The 24,880-nt window shown below is 39.3% G+C and overlaps 2 protein-coding genes and 1 long non-coding RNA gene across 9 annotated transcripts in view; 2 read left to right on the top strand and 1 right to left on the bottom strand.

Moving 5' to 3' along the window:
• The window catches only part of calcr (calcitonin receptor), a 51,379-nt gene extending 45,980 nt beyond the window's left edge, over positions 1-5,399 (top strand). For 4 of the 5 annotated variants that reach the window (XM_046418202.1, XM_046418201.1, XM_046418203.1 and 1 more), the window contains 2 exons: positions 580-621; positions 4,158-5,399. In XM_046418202.1, the coding sequence (XP_046274158.1) occupies positions 580-621; positions 4,158-4,379 (264 nt within the window). In that variant the 3' untranslated portion in view covers positions 4,380-5,399. The remainder of the gene's footprint in view (positions 1-579; positions 622-4,157) is intronic. The other variant, XR_006845933.1, reaches the window with a different exon arrangement.
• A 9,212-nt stretch (positions 5,400-14,611) lies between these two features.
• LOC124074277 lies at positions 14,612-20,186 on the top strand. Of its 2 annotated transcripts, XR_006845830.1 has the most exons (4): positions 14,628-14,690; positions 15,811-15,898; positions 19,155-19,306; positions 19,907-20,186. It is a non-coding gene; the product is annotated as an uncharacterized LOC124074277 (long non-coding RNA). The 2 variants fall into 2 exon arrangements; XR_006845831.1 differs by lacking the exon at positions 15,811-15,898 and having other exon boundaries at positions 14,612-14,690.
• Positions 20,187-21,095: 909 nt separating this feature from the next.
• vps50 (VPS50 EARP/GARPII complex subunit) overlaps positions 21,096-24,880 on the bottom strand; it is a 91,655-nt gene continuing 87,870 nt past the window's right edge. For both annotated transcript variants that reach the window (XM_046416991.1, XM_046416992.1), the window contains 2 exons: positions 22,878-23,067; positions 21,096-22,757 (listed from right to left, as the gene is read on the bottom strand). In XM_046416991.1, the coding sequence (XP_046272947.1) occupies positions 22,638-22,757; positions 22,878-23,067 (310 nt within the window). In that variant the 3' untranslated portion in view covers positions 21,096-22,637. The remainder of the gene's footprint in view (positions 22,758-22,877; positions 23,068-24,880) is intronic.

The following is a 24,880-nucleotide window of genomic DNA, read 5'->3' as shown; positions in this document are numbered from 1 at the left end:
CAATTCCACAGTGAATTAAAAAGCAAAGAAAATGCCGCTTCACCGCCCCTGCGTGTTAAGGTCATTGATGCAGGAAGACAAATCTGTAAGCACGGTAATCAATGCACCGCTAACACTCAAAGTCATACTTGAAGGTAATATTTATGTATTGGTCCTAAACTTGCAAAAAGCTTGCAAAAATGATCCTGAACCCAACTCACATTTATTAGTTACCTCAGGTCCCATCACGCTCAAGACTTAGATGTTTGGCTTGCTTGAAATTTTCCACCCACTAAAACTTTGTGTTCTGCCTCATGATTGTTGTGATGGATTGGTATAATTCTTTGGTGATTTACACTTTAAAGAACCGGTTAGGCACTCCATTAACTTTATTTAACTACCAGTTAGGCACTTAATTAAACAACAGGCAGACAGGCAGTGAAATTTCCAGGCAAGTAGTCAGTTCATCCACTTAGCGGATAGGGATTGCATTGCTCTACAGCATACTCTCTGTATTCCTGCATTTTCTGTTGTTACTTTTGTAACAGAAAAAAAAAAACAAAACAAAACTAATTACATTTACATTTCTGGCTTTTTCAGGGATTGCTGGTGGCAACAATCTTCTGCTTCTTTAATGGAGAGGTAAGCACTGTTCCTGTATTAACACATAATAGCATGTTTACATCCATAACCACTATCAAATAAATATAAAACTAAAGATAGGAGATCATTAGCCTAGCTTAGCATAAGGCTGGAATTAGGGGAAACTGCTAAGGTAGTCATTTCTACCAGCAGTTCTAAAGCTCTAGTCATCAACAGATTTTTACCTTGTTTTTTTCACTGGGAAGCTTTAGCAGTGCAGGTAGGTGGAATTAACTTTGGATAAATCCAGGGTTGCTCTCCTCCCGTTTTCACTCTTCATGCTAAGCTAAGCTAACTTTTCCAGGTTTCAGCTTCATATCTGACAGGCGGACATGATAGTGCTATTAATCCTCTTGTAATTCCCAGCAAAAAAAAAAGAAAAAGAAAAAGAAAAAAGACCAAAATATTACGATACAAACCATATCTTTAAAATGTTCAATTTTTGGTGCCATGTGTGACAAAATAATGCTGGAGATTTAATAGAGCAATTGCCCTTTTATAAAGGTCAACCTTGTTACTCTGGGAGCTGTTCAGTCATGGAGCAATAAAAGCACTCGTTGCATATGACATTAAGTAGGAGGCATCAGACTCCATCAGGCAAAACATTTTCATATTTTGTTTTTCCAGGTCAGATATCTGGTATCTTACATCTGATAGAATGTCAAGAAGTGACCCAAGCACAGACTCAGAGTTAGATTTAGGCATTCAATACCTGAGTAAAATACTTCATAGAGCTGCTACATCTGTCATTAGTCCAATTGTTACAGGTTATAAAGCACTGTGCTGCTTGTCTCATCTCAGACTAGTCCTGTGCTGTGGCAAAGAAATCTGAAGGTTCATGTCAGGTGAAGAGTAAGACACAGTTTATAAATAACTGTGTGGTTTCCAAGACCAGCTGGAAATGAACTCTGTTTTCAAGTCCTTGATTCAGCCTTTCTAAGTCTGTATGCAGCTGTCTGACTGTAAGCATCCTTAACTTGGTTCAAACACTTGAATCAGACAAAGGTTCCCATTAAAGCCCGTATCTGAAGTTAATGGTGTTGCAGAGACCTTTTGGCTCTATGGACTCACGTGCGACATATACTTTCCAACTCAAGGTCTCCAGAAAGCAAGAGACAAAGAGAGATAAACAGATAAACAAAAGTATTGGGACATTTGACCATGACACCAACAGGGATTGACTGTACATACACAGACAGCTTTGCAGCTGTAAAAGATTCCACTCTTCTGAGACGGCTTTCCAGATTTTTTGTGGAAGTCTCTGTGGATTAAAGTATTTGTGAGGTCAGGTACTAATGTTGGATGAAAAGGCCTGGCTCACAATCTCCGTTCAAGTTCATCCCAAAGGTGCTGAATGGGGTTTTGGTCAGGGATCTGTGTGGGCCAGTGAAGTTTTTCCTCACCAAACTCATCCAACCATGTCTTTATAGACTTTGCTTTGTGCACTGGGGCACAGTCAAGCTGGAATAGAAAAGGGCCTTCAACAAACTGTTGCCACAAAGTTGGAAGCACAGCATTGTCCAGAATGTCTTGGTATGCTGAGGCATTAAGATTTCCCTTCACTGGAAGCAAGAGGTCAAGCCTGAACCCCTAAAAACAGTAATGTCAGGTTGAACAGCATAGACAGATCGGGCATTTACAGACAACAATTAAAACTAACGTGCTCTTGAGGTTGTATTTTCTACACATGAGTAAAACAGCAACACGATGCATAGACTGAGCAGTGTCTGGCACAGGGGAACCAACAAACTCTTGTGGAGTTTGTGTTTTATACATTCAGCCTGGAAAATAGGTCAAGTATTGGCTCATACATGAGCAAACAGAACACAATAGAATCTTCTTAAATGATAAATGCTGTAGCTGTAGCTGTAGTAGCTGTAAACAAAGTGTACAGCATATATTTAAAGAGGGAGCCCGCTTTCTGGCTGATCAACTAACAAACAAGCGATCACAAAGGACTGAGAGGGTTTGTTTGCTTCACCCGTATAATAACCAATTCAGGACACGGGTCTCTGGAGCTGATCTCAATTCCATTTTTTTTTTTTTTTTAATTTCAAGGCCAAACTGCACAGACCTGCCTTGTTTCTTCAATGGCTCCATTGTGAAGTTAGGTCAGTGAGACAATCAGCTTTCATGCTGCATTTGTGACATCAAGCAAGATGTTCTACATGGGCTGTAGGCCCCGACTGCTCCTTTGGCTCATTAGAGCAATTAATGTCATAATTTATATAATTAGACCATTGTGTGTTAGTAATTACAGTAGTATCAGGGTGTTACAGAATAAAAGGATTATCATTGCACTACAGGAGGATTGCAGCCCTGGGGTCTGTTTTTAGGAACTCAGTTCACACGCCAGATCTTTTTCAGTCAGTCATTCAATACATTCATAAAGCGAAATGGATTCTATTGAAAACAAAACATTTTTGGTAAAAACTTAATAATAAATGAAGGAAAGCATATTCAACATATCAACTGTGAATATTTGCTGGTTTTCTTCCTTTAGTACGCTGAATAGAGTACAGTTTGGAGTGTTTCAAGCAAAAGAAATTGTGATGGGCATTTTTATGAATGACAAGCTCCACATCCACCCCAAAGCAACACTGTAGCCACTAAGCAGGACCTTTTGTTATTGAATGCCCAGCAGGGAGCCATGAGGAGCTTCTTGCATTTTGGAACAGTGACTTCTCCCAGGCATTTAATCTTCTAGAGGGTGAAAAGTTAGAGTTTGTTGTTAGAATTTTGAAGTTAGTTAACTACTGATTGATACAGAGCAGCATTTCAGTCAATGTGTTCCAGTTTTTGGATACTCATGATGGCAGTGGTGTAAAATTTTGTAAATATATCCACCAGGAACATCTGCACACTACAGGCTGCAGATTCACCCTATGAGCACCTGTACATGATAAAGGGAATAATTTTAAATATAGGTCAGTATATATTACATCATCCTTTTAAAATGTGATAATCAGCCACATGCACAACTTGGTGACATTTCAAGAAATGTGAGTTTGGTGTTTACATTTCCTAACTGGCATGTGTTAATATGACAGAAATTTGAGTGATCCACATATGCTGCAGCAGCCATGCTTGCATTAGTGAAAGTCAACGTCACTTGGATTAATATTGTCACAAGCTGGTGTTTACATGGGCTTTGCCTTACTCGGATTGCACTGGAAGCACATTTTGATTTGCAGAAATGTTTGTGATGCGTAGCTTTGACAACTAAATTAAAAACAAAAATATCTCTAAATGACTGCATTTATATTGAGAAACTGTCTGATGGAGTATGCAAAGACAAAAGGTAAACAGTTACACACTTAAATGAGAGGGATGAAACCACAAGAATGTTTTTTTTTTGTCCATGTGCAGACAGCAAATATTCCACTCTTAGATGTCATTTCAACAATAAGCGTTACCTACAGAAACAATGTCCAAGACTCATGACTCATCACAATGAACCATCTCTTAAACCCTTGTGTGTGTGTGTGTGTGTGTGTGTGTGTGTGTGTGTGTGTGTGTGTGTGTTTGTCATCCAGGTGCAGGCAGCTCTGAAGAGACAGTGGATGCAGTATAAAACCCAGTGGGGTCAGAGACGAAAGGACCACTGCTCAATGCGCTCCACGTCTTACACAGCCACCTCCATCACAGAGGTGCCCGCCTTCATGTACCACCACGACTGTAACAGCGAACACTTGAATGGGCGCCATGCAGAGGACTCTGAACTCGTGGCGCTAAAATCTGGAGAGACGTATGCGTGAGCCAGCAAATCACGCCGAAGATGGAGAGTTTAGCAGTGGGAAGAACCGATGAAGAGGAACAGAGTGGAACAGAGATGCACAGTGAGAATCCGGTTTGCCCGCCACATCTCAGTGATTTAATCTCAGAGGCTGGTTTGTACAGCCTAGAATGATAATACGGGTCTGGAAATAAAGAGCTCATTGGGACAGAGACAGATAAGCTTCGAAAAGCTAACATTTTTTATTTTGATTGCTGTTGCGGCTGCTTTTTGAGCACTTTGATGTCAAGAACTTGTGGCATGAGAAAAGAGCTGCTTTTTGACATGTGTCACTTCCTAAAGCTGCTAAACTGTGTGAGCGCACTCACAGTGATGACGGCTCGTGCCTGGTGCAGAGACAGAAATAACTGCGACTGTGGTGACAAAGAGGGTGTCAGCGTTTGCTGTTTTGAGATGAAGCTGCTGAACGTGATGGTGAAGGTGATACTGGGTCCCGAGTGACACGAGGTACAGCTGAATCCTGATTTTAATGGTGTCATAAAGATGATGTTTAAGGTGAAGTAGAAGAACCAGTCCTTCCTAACCTCACCTATACCAAAGGGTACTGTGTGTTGGTCTCGGTTTGAAGGGGTATCCAGACACACACACACACACACACACACATATACACACACACATGCTTCACAAACCTGATCGTATGTGCCATGAAAGAGGTCAATTTTCCAAAGAGCCTCTGTGCTTGAAGCTCTGGAATTGTGTACATAATGTATGTTCACCATGTTTCATAAAAAAGAAAAGTTCAGATGTTTTAAAAGGATATTATTTTTATTTTCTATTAATATGTTATTCTTGCTGATCCCTATGTACGTGTTAAGTACGTGTCCTGTGATGCTGCACTCCTGACTGCTTTGTTGTTTTGCAGTTGCTGTATTTGTGCCGATGCTGAACATCACAGGGCTGAGAAGCAAAAAGAAACTAAATGCACACCCAAAAAAGGAAAAGGAAAAAATGAATAAAGAACTTTATTTTGAGGTTGGACAAATACTTGTTTCACTGTGTACAAGTCAGATGTGCTGTCGTGCCAGTGAGTCTGGCAAACTAGCAGTTTATCTGAGGTGTGGAATCTGATTTATTCACACTCATCTTTTGTCACGATATTCTGTTCTCATTCCATATTGTGAATTTTGTAGCATTTTGTATGGATGAGCATCCCAGGTAAATTACAAACTTCAGTAAAGATCAAATGATCAGTGAATACATCCATGTTGTCAGCATAGTCAACATATTTTTATCTTAAAGGTATGTTCTCATCTTGCTCACAGTCTTGAACAGACAAACATGAATAATTTACTCTTTGTCCTAAATACATTAATATTACTTTTCCATGAGATTGTGGAGGATGAAAGTAAAGAGTGATGATGGCCATAGTGCATTTATATGAGAACATGAACAAAAGACTACACTGAATTTGCTTTGTGTCAGTAGCAAACATTTTAAAAATCATCATGCTGGATGAATTCTGTGTGTTTCATTTATCTATTAAAGTTCCTTATAAGCTCAATAAGCTGCATCTCTGCAAACTGCATCTCTGATAACAGACCTTTAAATTCAGCCAAACATTTATTATCCTGCATCGCAGAGCCAATAGCTAATAAAGCCTCCAGCTGGCTCAGACCGCTGTGATTTATTTGTTGACATCTTTACAGAAAATTACCACTTCCTGTTTCAGAGAACTAAATTCTTTGCAAAAGACACAGACACATATCTTTAAAGATACTATTATATAGTTTTATCATTCTTAACAAATTATATGAAAACATAAAGGTAACAATGCACTAAAAATACATTTCACTTTTTTAAAAAGGTGAATTAATTTTCCCGGAACAGCTGGAAACTGTGGTTTTAAGGACATGCATTTATTTAGTGCATTTATTGGAGACTACTTTCAGCTGTGGATTAATACACTCAAAAGAAATTACATCACAATGAAGAGACATGTCAGTGAATGCAATCATATGTCTGTGATGTGATGTTTTTAATAGTTTTTGGAGCACAAAAGAGCTTTAGGACACAGAGAAATAGAGGCCTTTGGTACACACACACGTTTGCTCTTTTCATTGGATTGGCTAACAAAAAAAAATAAATAAATGAAACATGCAAAACAAATTTTTTAAATTACTTTTTTAAATCTAATTTGGTTCTCTGAAATGATTTTGTTTGTTCTATTCAGTCACTACATTTTCTGTCTACATGGGTGCTGCTTTCGTTTCGTCTGGTCATTGTATGTGTGATAATTGTTTGCTTTCCCTGTCATTGTCAACTGGAATTACTTTTAAAAGTAATAAAATTTATGTGCGTACTTGCTATTGCAAGTAGTCCCTGCAACAATACGACATTACCAGATCAATAGGACCGCACAAATGTTTCACTTGATGGAGTTTAATTCTCTGCAAAGAGAATTCAACTCTTACTACTGCAAGGTAACAACACTATGTGGGTCTATTTAAAATATGAAGCCACTTTAGTCAAATTATCTGAAGGATGCAGCTCTTTGCTAGCCATAAACTTGCAGTTTAGTCAGCATTAGTTGCATAACAATAATTACCTTAATTTACTTTTGCTGCTGGCCAGGTATGAGAAAGGAACAGAAAGTGACAATCAATAGAGAGATCATGCTGTTATGCCACAGTAGGCTTTCTGCTACACGTTCTCATGTGTAATTTTAAAGTGTGTTATTTATATTAGTATGTAATTCACATTCATCTTTATCACAGTGGTTTGTCTTGATGTGATGCACACTGTAAGACATATTATATGGTTTTGGAGAAGACAGATCCTGTATATTTTGTGTATGTTCATATCCATGTAAATATGAGCTGACACTGTGTATATAATAGATTTTGCACTGTGAAGTACTCTGACAGCTATTTTTTGTTACCTTCCTGTCATTCATTTTGGTTTATGTTTCTCCCCCACCACTCAGACTGGCATCATCTCAAAGCTGATACAAAAAAAAACAAACAAACAAAAAAATGCATTTTGTAAAAGCCAAAATTGATTGGTGTTTTTTTTTTTGTTTGTTTTTTTAAACCCTTTTAGCACATGAATACAGAGATAAAAGATTCTTTGGTGTTACTCTTTTATTTCCTGAGCATAATGCAATCAGAGAAACAAGCTGCAACATTTTGTTTGCAAAGTAGAAAAAAAGATGAAAGAATATAGAGTAAAATGGACCATTTGCAGCACTTCCTTGATGATAAAAAGTAGTTTTCACACCGTTTTAAACAATTTAATGAGATTATGGACTCCGAAAGGAAAGACAATGTTGTTCCTTTTCGGCCACACCAGGACAAACTTTGTTTTCAAGCATTTCTGTTGATGATTCAGCACCATTTTCTTCTCCAACACTATTATTATCAACGTTTCAGGGTTGAGAGATCTTGTATAATGAGTGTGCAGGGAAAACAAAGGAGGTCTTACTCCATTTGGTGTCTTTGTGATCCCTTGGGGCTTGGCAGTGTCATACGGCTGCTTTTTCACTCTGAAGGTTCAGTTCAAATCACACAGCGTCTGATGCGTAGAACAGGACTGAATCAACTGACATAATTTGTCTCCAAGATAGACAGCCGTTCACACCCTATGACAAATTAAGGTTGTTATCGCACTAACAAGGCTGAGTTCTCCTCTTTATGTGAATGTTTTTCAGCCTTTCTATAGACAGCTACTGTATAATATGCAATTTCAGGCTCTGCTGAATCCTAATGGTACAGCCAAGAGGAGAAGACATATACTGTCCTCGTGCATACGATGATGAAGTTAGACGTGTATGGAGCCATCTAGTTATTCTCCTGATGAATATTGTCCCCTGCCAACAGTATCAACACCAAATTCATCAAAAGGAATTATAAAAAAATAAATATTCTATGCAAATACTGAAAGTGCATACATATGAAGGCAGAAATAGAGGGGCTGTGAAATAATGAAGATTCAGTGTGGGTGAAATCTTCATAGTCGTCATAAACCCTCCTGTTCTGAGTCTTCTCTTCAATAGATTCCATGGAACAATAAAGCAGAAAAGTTAGCGGAAGAAGCTTGCCTTGAACGGCTGTCAAGGCATGCTGAGAAGCATGTTGACGTGGGAAAGCTCAGGAGAACGGCAGCGACTGGCTATTTCAGACATGTGAGAATGTTCCCTAACAGTGACAATCTCACAGCACATTGGATAAATCCAAAAAAAATGTGTTCAGAAATCAGGTGTGAAAGCAATGCTGTGTGTGGCTGTACCCACAGAGGTGACAAGTGTTTCTTCTTAAATCTTCATCTGCGTGTTCAAAATGCTTCAAGGTCACTTGGCTCCAGCTTGTGACTGTGAATGCTCGTATCTCTGTTGCCCTGGACTGTCGTATTTTCTTCTTCTTTTTCTGTGTGAGGCAGGTTTATGTCCATTCATTCTAACTGAGGTGTACTGAACCACACTTTCACCCAAGGTTTGGAGTATTTCTTGCAGTTGTGGCCAAAAATCTATTACCACTGAGCCTTGCTGCAGTAAGCATGATGACAGTGGTGAAAGGATCTTTTTTACTCTCTGAATTTCGGTGTGGTAACACACAAGGTCTGTGCTTTTTCCATTTCATTCATCAGAGTGTGATAGCACCTCATCTGGTTTTCTACTTGGCCACGGTGCACTGCAGCTCTCATCCCTACAGCTCACAGCAACCCACCTCGCAGTCACGGTTCATGAGCAAACATGCCTGAAGCGCCAAGAGACCAAAGATCGTCGCTATGTGGCCACAGATTCTCGTGTTTAATGAGCAGGCCATATTTACAGAGGAAAAACTGGCTGAGCAGAGGCATACAAATTACTGAGGTCATTCTCAATTGTGCACAAATGAATTAGCAGAATATAAAAAAATATCGTTGACATTTTCACGTAAGATCAATGGATGTGTTAAACCTAAGCAGCTTTTACATTAGATTTCCCATAGCCTGACAACTAATTCTAACATCAGCATGAGCACAATGACAGCACTAACAAGCTGATTTTTAGCAGGTACCATGTTTACTATGTTCACTTTGTTAGCATTCTAACACTTATAAAGCAATAAACCCAATAGGTGCTGAGATATTTCAGTCTGGACCAAAGATGAGCAGAAAAACATGCACTGACCAGCACTGGCTAATATCAGCTGTAGCCTGTAAAACCTTCAGCCATGTAAGCTGTGGAAGATGGCCCCGAGGAGTCGACCATAAAATGTTTCTTGGGTTTCTCTCAACTGTTGATCTTGCCTGTTTCTCTGTCTGTTTGATGTCGCAAATTGGAAGAAATGTGTCCCAAGTCATGGATCAAAATGTATGTGTGTGTGTGTGTGTGGGGGGGGGGGGGGGGGGGGGGGGGGGGGGGGTGGGGGGGGCATGTGCAGCACAGCTTTATGCTATGTATCACCCTGCAGATGCATGCCTCTGCATGCCTGTGCCAACTAAAGTATTTTGAGCGTAATATGGGAGAAAGGAACCCCCTAGTGTGTTCAGTGCCACTGCCTCAAAGAAAATAAATCAAACCGTCAAAATCTCATCTCACTCTGGGACTAATCTGCAGCATCGTCTCTACGCTCAGCGAAGAGACAGGACTTCTGAGTCGTGATGGGATTTTGCAGTGGCGGCTGCATTCAGGCGCTCGCAGCGGTGCAGACCACATTACGAAAGGAAAGAAGAATACAAAAGAGAAATTATTCATGTTAATTTTGCGTGAGGGAAAATCAGTTTTTACACTCATTATTTCATGATTGGTACAACATCCCCACAAGTATTAACTGATTACTTTCAGACCATCGTGTCATCTGTGCTCTGTTTTCAACGTGATGAGCTCACAGCACTGTTCCACATTTTAGGGTCCGAGTCAATTTATCCACAGAGCCCTGAACAATCAGGATTTTTATTGGATTTTTAAATTGCACTTGATGATGTTTGCCTCTTCTGGAAATTAGTATAGTAGAGTAGAGATTACCTAATAAAATAACCCCTCCTTCAGGATCACAATGCAACACTCATAAATTATAATCTTAAATGAGCTTTGTGTTCTCACATCCTTTGATGTATTATTGGAAGACAATGCTCGCCGAGTGATAATTATCTCAGCCCTCTTGATTTAAACCCCTTTGATATTAAGAACATAAGTGCCAAAGCAATGCCCTCAAGCAGATTCCTGATCCGCTTTTGTGACAATATTCACTGCCACATTTGTCTTAGTTTCGTATTTTGGAGTGAAGCAGGAGGATGGGAGACCTGAGGCCACGAGCAGGAAGTTGTAGAGTTGGCAGAACAGAGAAAGGGGGAGCAATAGAGAAATTTGCAAAAAGTTAATTTTTTTAACCTTCTAGCAATGAGAGAGAATTGATATGTGTGTGCTGCACATTGTGCCACGTCACCCATAATGCAACTGGCTCCTGACCACACTGATCTGAGCTGTGTTCTGTCAAAGGAAGCCTTGAGAGAAACCAGTGGATTTCTGTTTAATCACAGCAGAAATCCCATTACAAACTGATGGTGTAGGAGTCATATCACCTCCTACTGCATCAGTGAGCACAAAAAGAAGTCTTCTTGGTCCTAAAGGCAGAGGTGAACCTTTCAGTCTGCCCGGGGGTTTCTAAAACATCTTGGAAGATAACCATCTTTGTCATGTCTTACTAATAGCACTTGTTCCCTCATTATACACTAATGGGATTTGTGAGACAAATTCTTCATTATGAGGGCCCTTGATAGTGTACATGCTGTGGTGGTTGAGATGTTTTCCATGAAACAATTTGTTCCCGGTCTTCCTTGATTTGATTCTTGAACTCACATCTTGTTCAAAAGCTTTCCTGTATTTTCTGTTTTCCTGTACTGTGAGTTCATTTCTGCTATTTTTTTTAGCACTCAAAGCAGCAAGAGTGCAATTATTCACAGTGTCATAACAGTTATTCAAACAATGTAATTTCTGGATCCTAGGGAGGTAGAACATCCCAACATGTCAGTACACTTTTACTGGATTGTCTGCTTGTATACTAACAAGAGTGTTGAACAAACTAACAAATTTATTCCTTGCTGACATTGCACAAACTCTGCTTCATTTGCATATTTCACCTCTGTTCTCAAATGGTTTTAAATGCTATTAGTCGGTGATGTGGAATGCTCTTTTAGTCTAAATATTTGGTGAACATTTAAACGAACCAGGAACAGAGCTTTTTAAGATCTTTGTTTGTTAGGAAGAGTCCATTAAGAGAGTTTTTCAAGGACTCAGGACAATTTGATGTAAAATCGAACTGAAGGACATTGTTAACTTTAATCACATCTCCTGTTGAGTGTATCCAAAAAGGTCACTTGCCTCTTAGACCATGTTGTCAACCAAATTACAGCACAACATGCCTGACCGAAGCACATTATACAACAGAGTGTAAAATTTATCCTGAATGAATAAAAAGTTCACCAAGCTGTTGTTTCAGTCAGTCTCCAAAAACCGCTGAGAAATAAACTAAAGTGCAAAGCATCCTTTTTTTCTGAGCCACAGATTTCAACATCTATGGTGCACAAATACAGATATGAACCAGTGTTGTAATACCTTGACACACAGAGCTTACAGTGACACGGCTGAAAAACCAAAGTGCTTAAAGTTAAAGGACCACAGAGCCTCGTTAAACGCCGGGTTAGCGGCCAGTTTCCTTTCCATCCAAAAGGCTGTGTGTTTCAATTTTCCACAGCACTCAGAGGATTTTAAGAGAGGTCCCAGCACAGCAGGAGAAAAACTGACTTATTTCTGTTTTATTATCCCTGCAGTGTGATTTCAAGAACCTTTTGAAGAGATACAGCTTCGAGAGGCATCTGGACATTAGAGACAGGCAGTTGATATGCTTTTAAATGTTGTGTGCTTTTGTTCACATACGTACATGTGACAAGTGAGAAGAAAGAAAAATATGAAATTTAGAAGGGTTGGTTCAAGAGTTTAAATAAATGTTTTCACACCCCCCTACTTATTCTTTATGTTTCAAGCAAACTCTGGTGCACTTATCCTTTTGGCTGGTTCCCTTTCCGCTGATGTGAAAGCTGTCATCCAAACTTTTTGAAGATGCAGCGGATTCATGGCGTGAGAGCATGGAATAACAATATAATTCAAAAGTTCAGGCAAAGTGTATAAATCTTCAGAAATCTAAGTTAGCTAAACTGAGAGGTCAGCTCTGTTCTAGGTTTATTTTTGTTGTTTTGTCGGGGCAGCAAACCTACATGCAGGCGTCCAAAGCACCCCCTCATCGCAGCACGGCACTGAAACACTGTACGAAATGAGCTACTTTACTTGGTGTACGTATTTCTTACTCTGTAGACACATTAAAGTAATAGTTTGATATTTAGTAAAATATGTTAATCCACTTAGGTGAGAAGTTGAGCAGACGATTATTATAAATAGGAATGGAAAATGGAAACAGATGGAACCAGCTAGCCCAGTTCTGTCAAACAAAATCCACCAACTAGCACCTCTAAAACCTATTAATAAAATGTTAATCAGCTTGTGTTCATCAAGTGAGCTCCCTTCCCACAGACTTTCCAAAAAAATGCATTAAAACAAAAACTCTAGATCCCAAATGCCAGAGGTGTGTGTTATGTTTCACATATCTAGCAAATAGCCTGCTTGTGCATTTCTAGCACGCACATCATATTTTAAGCACAAATAGATCCTAAAATTGCTTCAGCACGAACAGCCCACACACTTTGATACTTCAAGGCACTTCACACTCCGGCCGTAAGTCACACACTCAAAAGGATGTGTGTGTTTCACCCTCAGGGTTACAAGAGGAAAGCCAGCCATTTTCCACCTACAGATAAGGCACTTACTGTTTAGTGTCATTCAAAACTGCCTGTAGAACCCAAGCCGATACGCACCACATATTACCTATCAAAGCTTAAATCAAACCCAGACGGCACCAATCTGTCTCACCTCAAAAGGTCTTAAAATGGCTGCTGAAGTGGAAGATGAACATCAGTGTCTGCCATGCACACGAGTAAACAACAAACACAGACATGAAAAAATGAAACCAAGGCAAGAGGCCAGAGCATCCTGTGACATTAGTACGGACACTGGAGACAGGATTATACTGTTTTAGAGGAAGTGAACTATCACTGACAAAGTTAAGCAGGATTTTTCTTATTTGAATGAAATCCTTCACTTGTGTTTTGCCTAAATACAGTAGTGTGACTGGTTGTATGTTACTCACAAAGGCTCTGACAGGATAATAAATTAGAATTCTGATGATGAATGACTATGAGGATGGAGAGAGAAACAAAGACAGAAGGCAGAACCAAAGGATGTTTTTGAGCACAAAGTAAACAAGGTTGTTTTTATGTGCTCCAAGTACCTCAAAGGTACTGAAGTACAAATATTTTAATAATTGAAAAAAATTCAAGCACATGCACAAGACAGATGCATAATGCAGCCACTTTAGTGAGTTTACACCAACCTCAAGTTAATCCTGTGAATAATTTGAATATTTAAATAATACTGGCTGAGGTCCATATGGGATCGGATGAGATGATTTATCTGAAGCAGGTCTGTGCGTCATATGGCTTTGAGTTTCTGTCATCCTTTGGGGTATCCAGGATGAGATCCACAAAAACTCAGAACACATTTAGCCGGCAATGAGCTGAACCCACATGGTCTGCTTACAGGGTCTCATTCACCAAGTACACACCTAAACCCACAGGACTGTCAGCGTCACCATCGGAAATGGTACATACTGAACGCTACAAAAAACTGGAAACCAAGAGGGCTGAAGGTCATCGGGTTCAAAGTGCTCACCCTGGACTGTTTTAACTACACTTAAACTACACTTAAACCCTTAAAATCAACATGGAGGAGAATTTCTAGCATTCAGAAGTGAACATCTGAAGTTCCATGATAATTTATTTAATTAAAGGCAATCATGTCAAGGGATTCACTCTTCATAGCAAATGTTTATTCAGTTGGATGTGGCTACAAAAGCTCTGTTTTTTGAGGGATGGGAGAACAAATCCCTTCTTAATAAATATACATGAATATATACACCTTAGTTACATCAAAATATAGCACATCAGGTGAACGCTGTGGCAGACTGGCATGAGCTTATCAGTAACAATGTCAGGTTGCTTATATGAATTGTCATCACCAGTGAGCTGATAGTTACACAGCTGTGGATGAGATGTGACTGTGAAGCACAAATGAAACAGCTGATGCCAGTTAGCTGATTGCAAGTTCTACTTCAGTGATTTGCCAGAATTAAATCTATGCTCATGATTGTCAGTCAGAAGCTCCACCAACTAAATGGACATTGAGGTAAGACTGTTTGGTCAGCTCTTTGAGTAGAATAGCATATCAGAAAAATGTACTTAAGTACTTATTGTGCAGTAAAGAGTTCCCTGTGAGTGATTTATTATTAAATGTGATGTTTTGGGGTAAATATTACTGCTGCATTACATTTTGATAGTGATACAGATATTCATAGTTGAGCTAATTTTAACTACTTTATAGTGTACTGTTGGGTAGATAAATCAACAGCAATGCATCATATTACATAAAATCAATCACATATCAACCACACAGCTCTCAGATTTCAGTTTTATGACAATTCATTTAGCAGTTCCATCCAAGAGTCAGTCAAATATTAGCTTAATTCTTCAGTACATCAGAAAAATTAAATTTAAAAAATACCAAATTTGGAGATACATATTTTTCTCCGGTCAGAAGGGGTTTAAAAAATCGTCATATGAAAAGTATTAGTAACTACAGCTATCAGACAAAAGTAATGGCTTCTGTAACGTAGTGGAGTAGAAGTATAATGTTGCATAAAATGTAAATACTTGTACTATTGACAAATGGAATACATATAATGATGTATTACAATACATACAATATGATAATATTAACAGTTATGTTCCCATTACTATAATCACCTGAAACTAAGAATCGTTGTGTTGAAATACACTTTCAGTTTTATCTCCAAAAAAATCTAACTGAACTATTGGCTTGTTTGCAACTTGTTTGATCATCAAATGTTGCCCAGTCTGTTTGTAGCGAAGCCTCCCTGACTGGTTATTGATGATCTGGTGAGTAATACCCAAACAGACAAATACCCAAAGGTCCAAGTTTGTATTTAATAATCCCTTCTCTCTTGCAGTGAGGAGAAAGAAAGGCACACTGCACACACATTAGCATTCAGTCACACAGCACATACTGTATATGTTCAATATTTGTATCATATAGGATATTACTAGTATACGTATTTCTGTCCGTCCCTCTCTGAATGGCTTCAGTGCACACACTTACACAGTGTCACTCTGGGAAAGAAGTAAAGGCAGCGTGTAATTGCCATTAAAAGAAAAGCTGTCACGGTTTGAGGTGAGCGCAGGTCCTGTTAAAGCTTCATTCTGACTGCTTTACACTCCCTGATCTATAGGCCACAGCTTCCCTCTGAGTAATGAGAAACAGGGAAAGCCAAGAGCAGCACGCTGGGCCTCATGATAAGCAAATGATTGAAATGGAAGGTAGGTATACAGATTGCATTACTAAAAGTATGCGGAGGGGCCTTTGACAAATTAGTGTGTGAAATATTGGTCTACGTGGTAATGGTGGTCGTGAAACGCATTTTCCATGGAAGACAGAGAACAGGAGCAGGTCTGCTTTCCCCTGCTTGATGTATTGCTTTCATTATTTTGCCATCCAGTAAAAAGGAAAATACTGTAATGATTTCTGGATCACTGTTTGTACATCCTGCTGTCAGCAAGATATTTTTACTGGCAATGTGATTATGCTTGATTTTTGTTTGAATGCAGTAGAAGTTGCAGACAGTCTCTGCCAACCATTTCAACAATTCACAGGAAGTTGTCACGTGAATTAAAGATCTTGTTAAGTATCGAAGTTAAGAAAGGCAGAAACTGATGCAATGCAACTTTAGTGAAGCACTGTTCTCCATTTTGTCAGTGTTAGTGTTGTCTCAAGGGCACAATGTGATTTCAGTATGCAGATCAAACTTCTTGGTGCCTCTTTTCTTTCCTGAGCTTAAGATCAATATCTACAGGGTTAATCCAATTTAAATGTTTACTAATGATGAGTCTGTCTGTTTCAACCTTCAGGTCAAACATGTTTGTTTGTCTGAATTGTGATAAATACAGTCAAACCTGCGGTATGTTATTGTTAAATACTGACACATTGTTTGTTAAATTCTCCTCACAACGTGTAAAATAGTTAGATGACACTGTGCTTTTTTTTAATACTCGACAATACATCTGAAAACACAAACAACACTCTTCATAAATATTTGCATGTTGTGAATATACTGCAAACACAGTTAGATGTGTTTATAGATACTGTGGCTGATAAAATACAGAGACTCGCTTATTTGTTTTCTGTCTCACAAAAGTCACCACTCTGTTTGTTTTGTTGTGAGATGGAGGACTTGCGAGGCCAGGACCCATGAAATTAGGTGGATAATCCTTTTTTTTTTTTTTTTTTTTTTTTTTTTTTGCTTACCAGTATAAATATTCGGCTCATTAGTACGACTCTCATCTACTGTACGTCTATGGACCTCATTCATGGCTCACTTGTCCTGCATAGTGGAGAGTGAAGTCATGTCTTTTCAAGAAGATTAAAATCCTATGACATGTTCTGAGTTTTGCAAAGTTTGTTTTTAGTTTCTAGTACATAAAGGTCATTAAACAAACAAAGACACACTCTGTCACTGATGGAAAGCTTCTAAAAGCTATGGAGTGAGATGGCTCATTTATAGCTCCCTCTCATCAACTCCAGAAAACATCATTTGTTATATTCTCTTGCCTGATTGGACAGTTGAGTTGTATGAGGCATTTTACTTGTGTGGGTAGTTCTTACTGTTGAGTCCTGTAAGGTGGTGTGATGTGGTAGCAAACATCATGTAGACTGACCAATTTATTTCCAAGTTCAATACAAAATAAATCCTCAGCAAGGTGAAGTCATCCTTTTGAGTGCCTCAGCAGTGAAGCAGTGATGATTAGGATACAGTATGTTATTTTTCCAGTGCCCTCTGAGTGAAAATGTCAGTAAATCCATCAGCCATCTTTGCAGCACCTGCAGCATCAGGCAAGCTATTGGCTCAGGACTCCGATTATTATATAACAAACATATGCAGAGAAAAGATATTCCTGCTGCCAGCAAACTGACCTGAAACATTTTCCATCAAAGTCACACTTGAGCTCCCCTGTGGAAAAATAAACCTTCACCTCTGTGAAATGAGATGTCTAAAATACACCGTCCCATTTTTTAAATTGTGTGATAAACACTAAAACATGAGTCCAGAGGAGAAAAATCAATATGCATTTGTCAAAGAGGGGAGTATTGACTTAGTGTTTTGTTTGAGGGTATTTCCAAGAGAACCAGAAAATGCTGCTGATAAGATATTATTACATGATGTGAGCTGGAATACAAGGCTGGATACATCATGTACAAGTGCATGCTCACTGTTAAAATATATCTGCTTCAGTGGAAAAAGGAGATTCCAATGTGATATTGCTCATGTTATTTTTATAGCAATACCCTCAGAGCATTCAATTAAACTTTATTGCTAGTTTGATTGAAATCAATTTAATTTCAAGCTGAATGTTGAACTGTGAGCTTTCTGCAGGGGAACAGGCCCTACTTCATCCACTCTGATGTAAAGGGAACCCTAATGTTTGTTGAGAGGCTTCTCTGCTCTGCTCGTGTTTACGACCATACAAGACATTTGTTTCCGCCAAAGCACATTTAGTAGAGCAACAAATTAGCAGCGACTGGTGGAACAAGGATCTCAGAGGGCTGTGGAGTCTGACATCCAGTTAGCTGCTTCATCTTGCAGTATGGCAATGAAAAAGAGTATACTGATATTAAATGCTAGAAAATAGTTTTGAATTACTGAATGGAATGAACTTACTTTAATGAAATGTGAATGAAACCTTTGCATTCTCTGTTATATCTATATTAAACTATTTCCTTACACTGACAAGCACATACATTCATTGTGCCAACTGCCATTTTTGTTTGGTAGCTTCAGCTATGCCTTGACTTCTATAGCAAAATGAGGACTTATGTTAGCAGCGCCAGTTTGAAGCACATGCCATGAACATTTCTGAACTCCTTTGTGTGCACGGTAATAGACGAGTGTGCAATGTCATGGCTAAATCAATAAGCCTGCTTTAATGAAAAGCTCTGTGAATACACTTGGCTGTCATTATAAGAGAGGGAATAGGTTTGTCTAAACTGTGCACAGCTCCCTGGTTAGAGTTTTCGATTTTCTGCTCTTACAGAGTGAGACACTGAGATTAAAAGGTCTTCGTATGTGTGTGTGTATGTGGGTGTGTGTGTGTGTGTGTGTGAGTTCCAGTTTGCTTGACACCCTAAGTGTGTTTTCTACTCCATATCTCTTGAGATGATAAACTCTGTCTTTTCCCCCCCTTCTAAAATGACCTGGTGAGGAAGACAAGCTACTCAACCCTGTCCCCTCAGTGGGCTCTTTAAAGACTTGTTAAAAAACAAAACAATAAACAAATTGCTCGAAATGAAAATTTGATAGAGAATGGCAAGCAGATGTTTAATATAAGCACAAGGGAATGAATGCAAAGGGATTATTCACATTTCATTAAAGTAAGTTCAAGTTATTCATTTAGAGTACAACTCCAAAACTCTGGTTTCAAAGGTTTGTCTTTGTTTGCCTGCATTTAAAAGAAATATTAGAAAAACAAACCAATAAATGCATCAGATGTTTACTACCTTTTTTGTTTTGTTTTTTCCTAGATTCTGAGACAGTGGAAGTAAAAGAAGAAGCCATCCCTTGCCTGAGGCCGAAAGACATATCTTAACCTGCTGAGACCATTCTTCATAATAACATGCACATCCCAACATCCACTGGCATGCTGGATCACACACAACGCTGAAAAAAGGAAGAGGTACGCACACCAAAAAGCTCCTATTTGAAGTACTTTTATTTCCTGTGTGAACTTTAACTTTCTCCATATTAGAGTCAAAGTTGCATCTTTTTTGCATAAATTGAGTTCGATGATCTCTTCAAATTCTCAACATACCTCAGATTTTTAACCTGATGAAACATCTAGTAAGTTCTTTTTAAATGAACAATCAAATTTGGTTCTCAGTGAAATTTTACGAAAGCTCAGGAGATTTTGAATCAGTATTTCGCAGCCCAAGATTTCCAAGAAAATTGATTAGCACAACTCACCATTATCTCCTCTGGTTGCCACATTTTTGCCTATTTTTTACCCGCTTCTCTCCACAGTTTTAATCAAAATGCAAAGTACACATTACTAATTGCCTCTGCCAGCAATTGTTCTCAGTTACATATTTATGAATAAACATGAACGAAGTCTGTGTCAGTGCATATGAACAGACAATGGGATGATAGAGGCCATGTAGGTCAGTGATAGCGATTTATAAGGGCTTGGCTCATGAAATTTGGCAGAGGGGCAGACATGCAGGAGCAAAGAGTGCCTGGCCTTTTCTTCTGAAAGAGTAACTGGGCCATGCCATTACAGGAGGGGAAGGATCCATGTGGGCACTCTGACGTGTCACGCAAAGACAATGGGAACGGTGGTGCTGTGAGGGTCATGATTCAGAGTGTGGGAAGGACCAGCACTGCAAGAAAAGATGGAGCGCATGACTTGTTGAATGTTTCTAAATACTGCTACACAATACAAACAGTGAAAACCACAGATACTGCTGGTCACACTGTCACCACACCATGAAGGATAATAGTATTCAAAGAATATTTTAATAAGTATATGTAATAATATAAAATTTTATATGGTCCAGAATCACAAATTGCATTTTTTTCTTTCTTTTTTTTTTGGTTATTGCTGTATTGTGTTGTTCCCCAAAAGGCAACATTCAAAGCCAGCAAAAATGATACTACATACCCCCTCAATGGCGAACTAAAAGGGAGTAAAGCCCACATTTGGATGCTTGGAGAGACCTGCATGATGCAGCAAACAGCAGCAGAGTATGAAACCATCCATTTAGGAATAGCAATAAACAAATAAACCTAATGTATCACCTCATCCAGGATGCAGCGCCACTCAACCTCTGATCATCTGGCTGAACAAGCTCATTGGCCTTGCTTCATTTACAAAACATTTCAGCTGTTTATCGCTTTAATGTAGTTTGCAAAGAACATTAGGAACCATTTAAGGAGACTACGCCTAAAATCATGTGCAAAGAAGGTTAATAACAGGTTGATATCTCATAAAAGTCTGTCTTTAAATTAAGTTCTAACAAGTCAGGTCATGTGTGTTGTAATGACTTGACAAAAGGACTTTATGTAAAGGTGCGCAGGTAGGTCATGGCTCATAGAAGGTGGTTAGGCCTTATCTCTTAAAGCAGATTCTGCATTCAGTCAGTTTGTGTGAAGTTACAATGAGTGGTTCTCAACTCTTTCAGCCCAGCCTGATCAGTAGGCTCCTCCTGAACAGGAAGGCTGAGGGCTTGTAACCACACAGGAAGCCACATTAATTACTCTGACAGCGTCCTGCTCCTGGCTGAGTAAAGCATTATTAGGATGGACAGCAGCGCAGCTGAAAGGTAACACTCTTATATTCTGATGAATGGTGACAGCGACTCCAGTGAAACTGTTGGAGCACAGAGAATGTAAGGTTGGATATGATTTATGGATAATGTAGCTTATTTGTGGCACTGTAAGACTAAAGTGGTTGAGAATAACAGAGACAATTTGAGTCCATTAGTGTGTTTATTATATTAGAATCATTTTGTTTCAATCTAGAGTTCCAACACTGATTACAGATTTTCACTATAGTGCACTTAACCCTTAACATAATTTGACAAGGTTTAAATATTGTATTAGCTTTAGCTGATAAGTTACAAGATACCGAGAAGTGATAGATGACAGCACACGTCCTGCAATCATATAAAAACCCCAAACAAGACACAAAGCAAGAAATAAATACAGACATTGTTCAAAACATTCACATTTACAGTATTTTTCTTGGAACAGTTGCACACAAAACATGAAGCTGTATCAAAAACTTCTAATATCCTTGTTTTTTTTTCTTCGCAACAGTAAATCAATCTGGCCTCTGGGCAGGTCTGGTCAAGTTGAACTAATGGAGATGAATGGTGAAGGGGCCTTAAAGCTTTGGAGGAAACTCTTATCGTTGTATCGCTGATACAGTGCAACTACAAACTTATGATGATGTCACATAATCAGTGCCTGAATGCACAAAACTACAGAACAGATAAAATATAAATCAACATGTCTCTGCTCAGCAAGAAGACTGGAGATTAAACTCAAAGAAGACCTTTGAAAACCCACCACAGGGCGCTAAAATCGCTTCCCCCACAGATATGATAAACAGCAAACAAACAAATGCAGCTGGTGCAAGTATACTACATGTTAACTAGAGCAATTTAGATTATTTTCTAGGATTATCATTAGATTTATATCATTCATGAACAAAAACAAAACAAAAAGCCGAGCATCCAGTCAGGCACAACAAACACCCTGAAGTGGAATAATATACAGCAAAAACATGGGCTGGAATGATAGAATGAATGATTAAAATGAACGATATGCCAGATCTTACTGCCTGTCCTTCAGGGAGCACATTCAATCATGTGACCAGACTTCATATCATATAGTGGAAGTTTATAACTACTACAGACTGCTCTCAGATCTGTACCTGGGACATATTTACCACAAAATTTTGGAAAATCACGCAAACTTAGCAACTTGAAATTGTTCTGTCATTTTTTTTCTTTGTTTTCAAGATTGGAGTCATATCAGAAACATTTGTTGAAAAGGGCCACACGGTGAAGCTACATGTCATGTGACACTGACGGTTCTTGTACTGGCAGAACAGACTGAAATTGTTGTGGTTGCATAAGAACTTTGTAAGTGGCATGTTTGTTCAACGAAAATGTGAGGGCGTATGTGCTGAGCAACTGAAGCAGTATTGACGTCCATCAGCATGTCTGTCGTGTGAGCTGCCTTCAACAAGTAGTTGTTTGAGTTTTTGACCACATAAGTACCAGAGACTATCAGATAATTAGTACAACATATAAGCTTTAAATTGCTGTATACAGTAGTTCTGCTTCTGTATGTGCTGCACTGCTCTCTGAACACACCACAACATGAATACTCTAAAGTGAAAATGAAGACATTCTAGGCTGAGCTCCACTGTGGGAGTCCCCTCGGCAGGAAGTGTCCATCTCTGTGGCTGATTGATACGGTCAGGGTCTGTTCTGGTCGTCAGTTTATCTTTTGGGTCTGTCGATGTCATCAATGGCTGCCAGAAGTTTCTGACGAGCCTTCTTGTTTATATGCGAGCCCAAACAAACGTTCACCAAGTTGGCTAGCTGCTTCATGGAGTACTCCTGCACGAAGACATGATGAAGTCAGTCAGTAAAACAAAAGGGCAAATGTTTGGAGGAAAACAGAACTACAGAGACTTTATATTTAGCGTTTCACAGAACCAGCCTGCTTCACTGTCTCACCCTGTGGTTCTTAATGAACTGCTCCATGTCATTCTCCGTCAGGTAGTAAGCCTTGATGTAGGTCTCAACAAACTCTTTATCAGGGATGGGTCGCAGATCGGTCAGCTTCTCCAGCTTCATGAGGAACTGCTGGAAGTCCAGTTGCATCAGCGCACGGCCCTCATTGCTGCATTTTTTCACATTAGCGTAGCTGCAGCAGAGAACAGAGCAAAAGAGGGGAATGGAAGAGATACACATAGCGCAAAGTCATCTTTCCTGTATTTCACTTTGAACTTGTTATGCATAAAAGAATTTGCCTGGAAGATGTGTTTTACAAATCTGTTAGAGTTTTTACATTATATTTATTTAGCTAACAATTTTATCTAAGTGACTTATAGTAAAAGCATACAAGCATGTGTTGACGGAAATCAAAAGGAGAGACACATGAATACACTTAATATAGGCAGGTACTGCTATGTGTAATACCAGTAATAATTAAACTGTCACATCAGAGCAGTATACATGAACTTTCAATACATGTCATTAGTATATTACACACAACACTAATTTTATAATTTTGCTTCTGCATGCGTTTTCTTTCATTTCCTTTTTGTCTTCTTTTGTGAATATCTGAACAAGTGAGTTATGCGTGTGTTTATGTCCTTAGGTGTGTGTCTATATCAAACGTTAAGTCATGTTGGTCTACACAACTGTCTGTGCCGTGTCAGTAAACGAGTGTGTGGGCCAGAACGCGCATGTTTTTCAGTGTGTGTGTGTGTGTGTGTGTGTGTGTGCTGCTGATCGTGCTTCATGTGTTTGGCAGCGAACAGACTGTTGTCCACTTGGCAGGTCAGTCTGAGTGACATCTACAGAACATTAATGCACCACACAGACAGGTCTCCTCTCTGAAAACTCTCTCTGTCTCACACTTCTGTTTCCATTTTCTGGCCGACCCTCCCTTTTCTCTCTCTTTTTCATCACCTCTTTCTGTCATCCTCTGTCTCTCTCTCTCTCGCTCTCTGTTTCGCTTGTCAGATCTGCCAGAGTTTTGGGCTGAGTGTTCGAGTCTCAGCACAGAATGCTAACAGAACCATTTCGACGACTCTCTAAAGGGAGAAGAGCGCTGGACAGAGAAATTGAATAACAGGCTGCGCGAGTCGGAGTACAAACAAATAAATATGACCACAGTGTTGTAGCGTGCCAGAGGGGTGGGATATGTGTGTGTGTGTGTGTGTGTGTGATTATGTGTGCATGGTGGGAGAACTAAACAAACAGCAGAAGTCTGCAAGAGCAGTTTAAATTTGCAGAGCATCTCAGTCGAAATGGGCCATTTGTTCATTGGAAAGGGTTCAAAAGTTCTCTTATGCAATGGGAAGGAAAGTGCTCAGCAAATGTGTTGGGAGGTAAACATGTTCCCTTTTCTCAGTGGAAGAGGCCAAGTCCTCCACCTCAGCTTAATGTCCAATGTTCTCTTTCTTTCTCAAAACACTTGGAGTGCACTAAACCGCTTAACAAACATCTGTTTTTGACCTAACTCATTTTCTGCACCTGATATTACAACCCCACCAGCAGTCTCACTGTAAGACGCACAATCTATTAGCGGCCCAGGATGATTCTGCCGTCAACACCAGCCGGTTTCTCGTTCCCAATAAAATGTGTGTAACCTCATGAGAACTGTCAGCTGTTAGCGTCTCGCTTCATCACCATCCAGCCGCTCCGACTCAGTAATGCTGTGCATCCAGTCTGATCAGACAGACTGGATGCACAGCCACAGATTTTTTTTTTTTTTGTGTTTAATCACACCTTCAATCTAAAAACCTATTTCGCACATTCGCTCAACACACTCAGCGAGGAGACAGTGGGGATGTAGGTGTTGAGAAAAAAAAAAAAGAATCCAAAATCCTAACACACACACACACACACACTGACACCTATCACAACCCATATCTCTCACTTACAAAGGAGAAAGTGGTAAAATGCTTTACAAGGGATGAGAGAGTCAAGAGCGTTTTACGATTTGTACA

Source organism: Scatophagus argus, chromosome 17 (assembly GCF_020382885.2).
Source record: "Scatophagus argus isolate fScaArg1 chromosome 17, fScaArg1.pri, whole genome shotgun sequence".
NCBI classification, from domain to species: Eukaryota; Metazoa; Chordata; class Actinopteri; family Scatophagidae; genus Scatophagus; species Scatophagus argus.
Note: the sequence above shows the minus strand (reverse complement) of the source record. Positions and strands in the feature narration are given on the sequence as shown.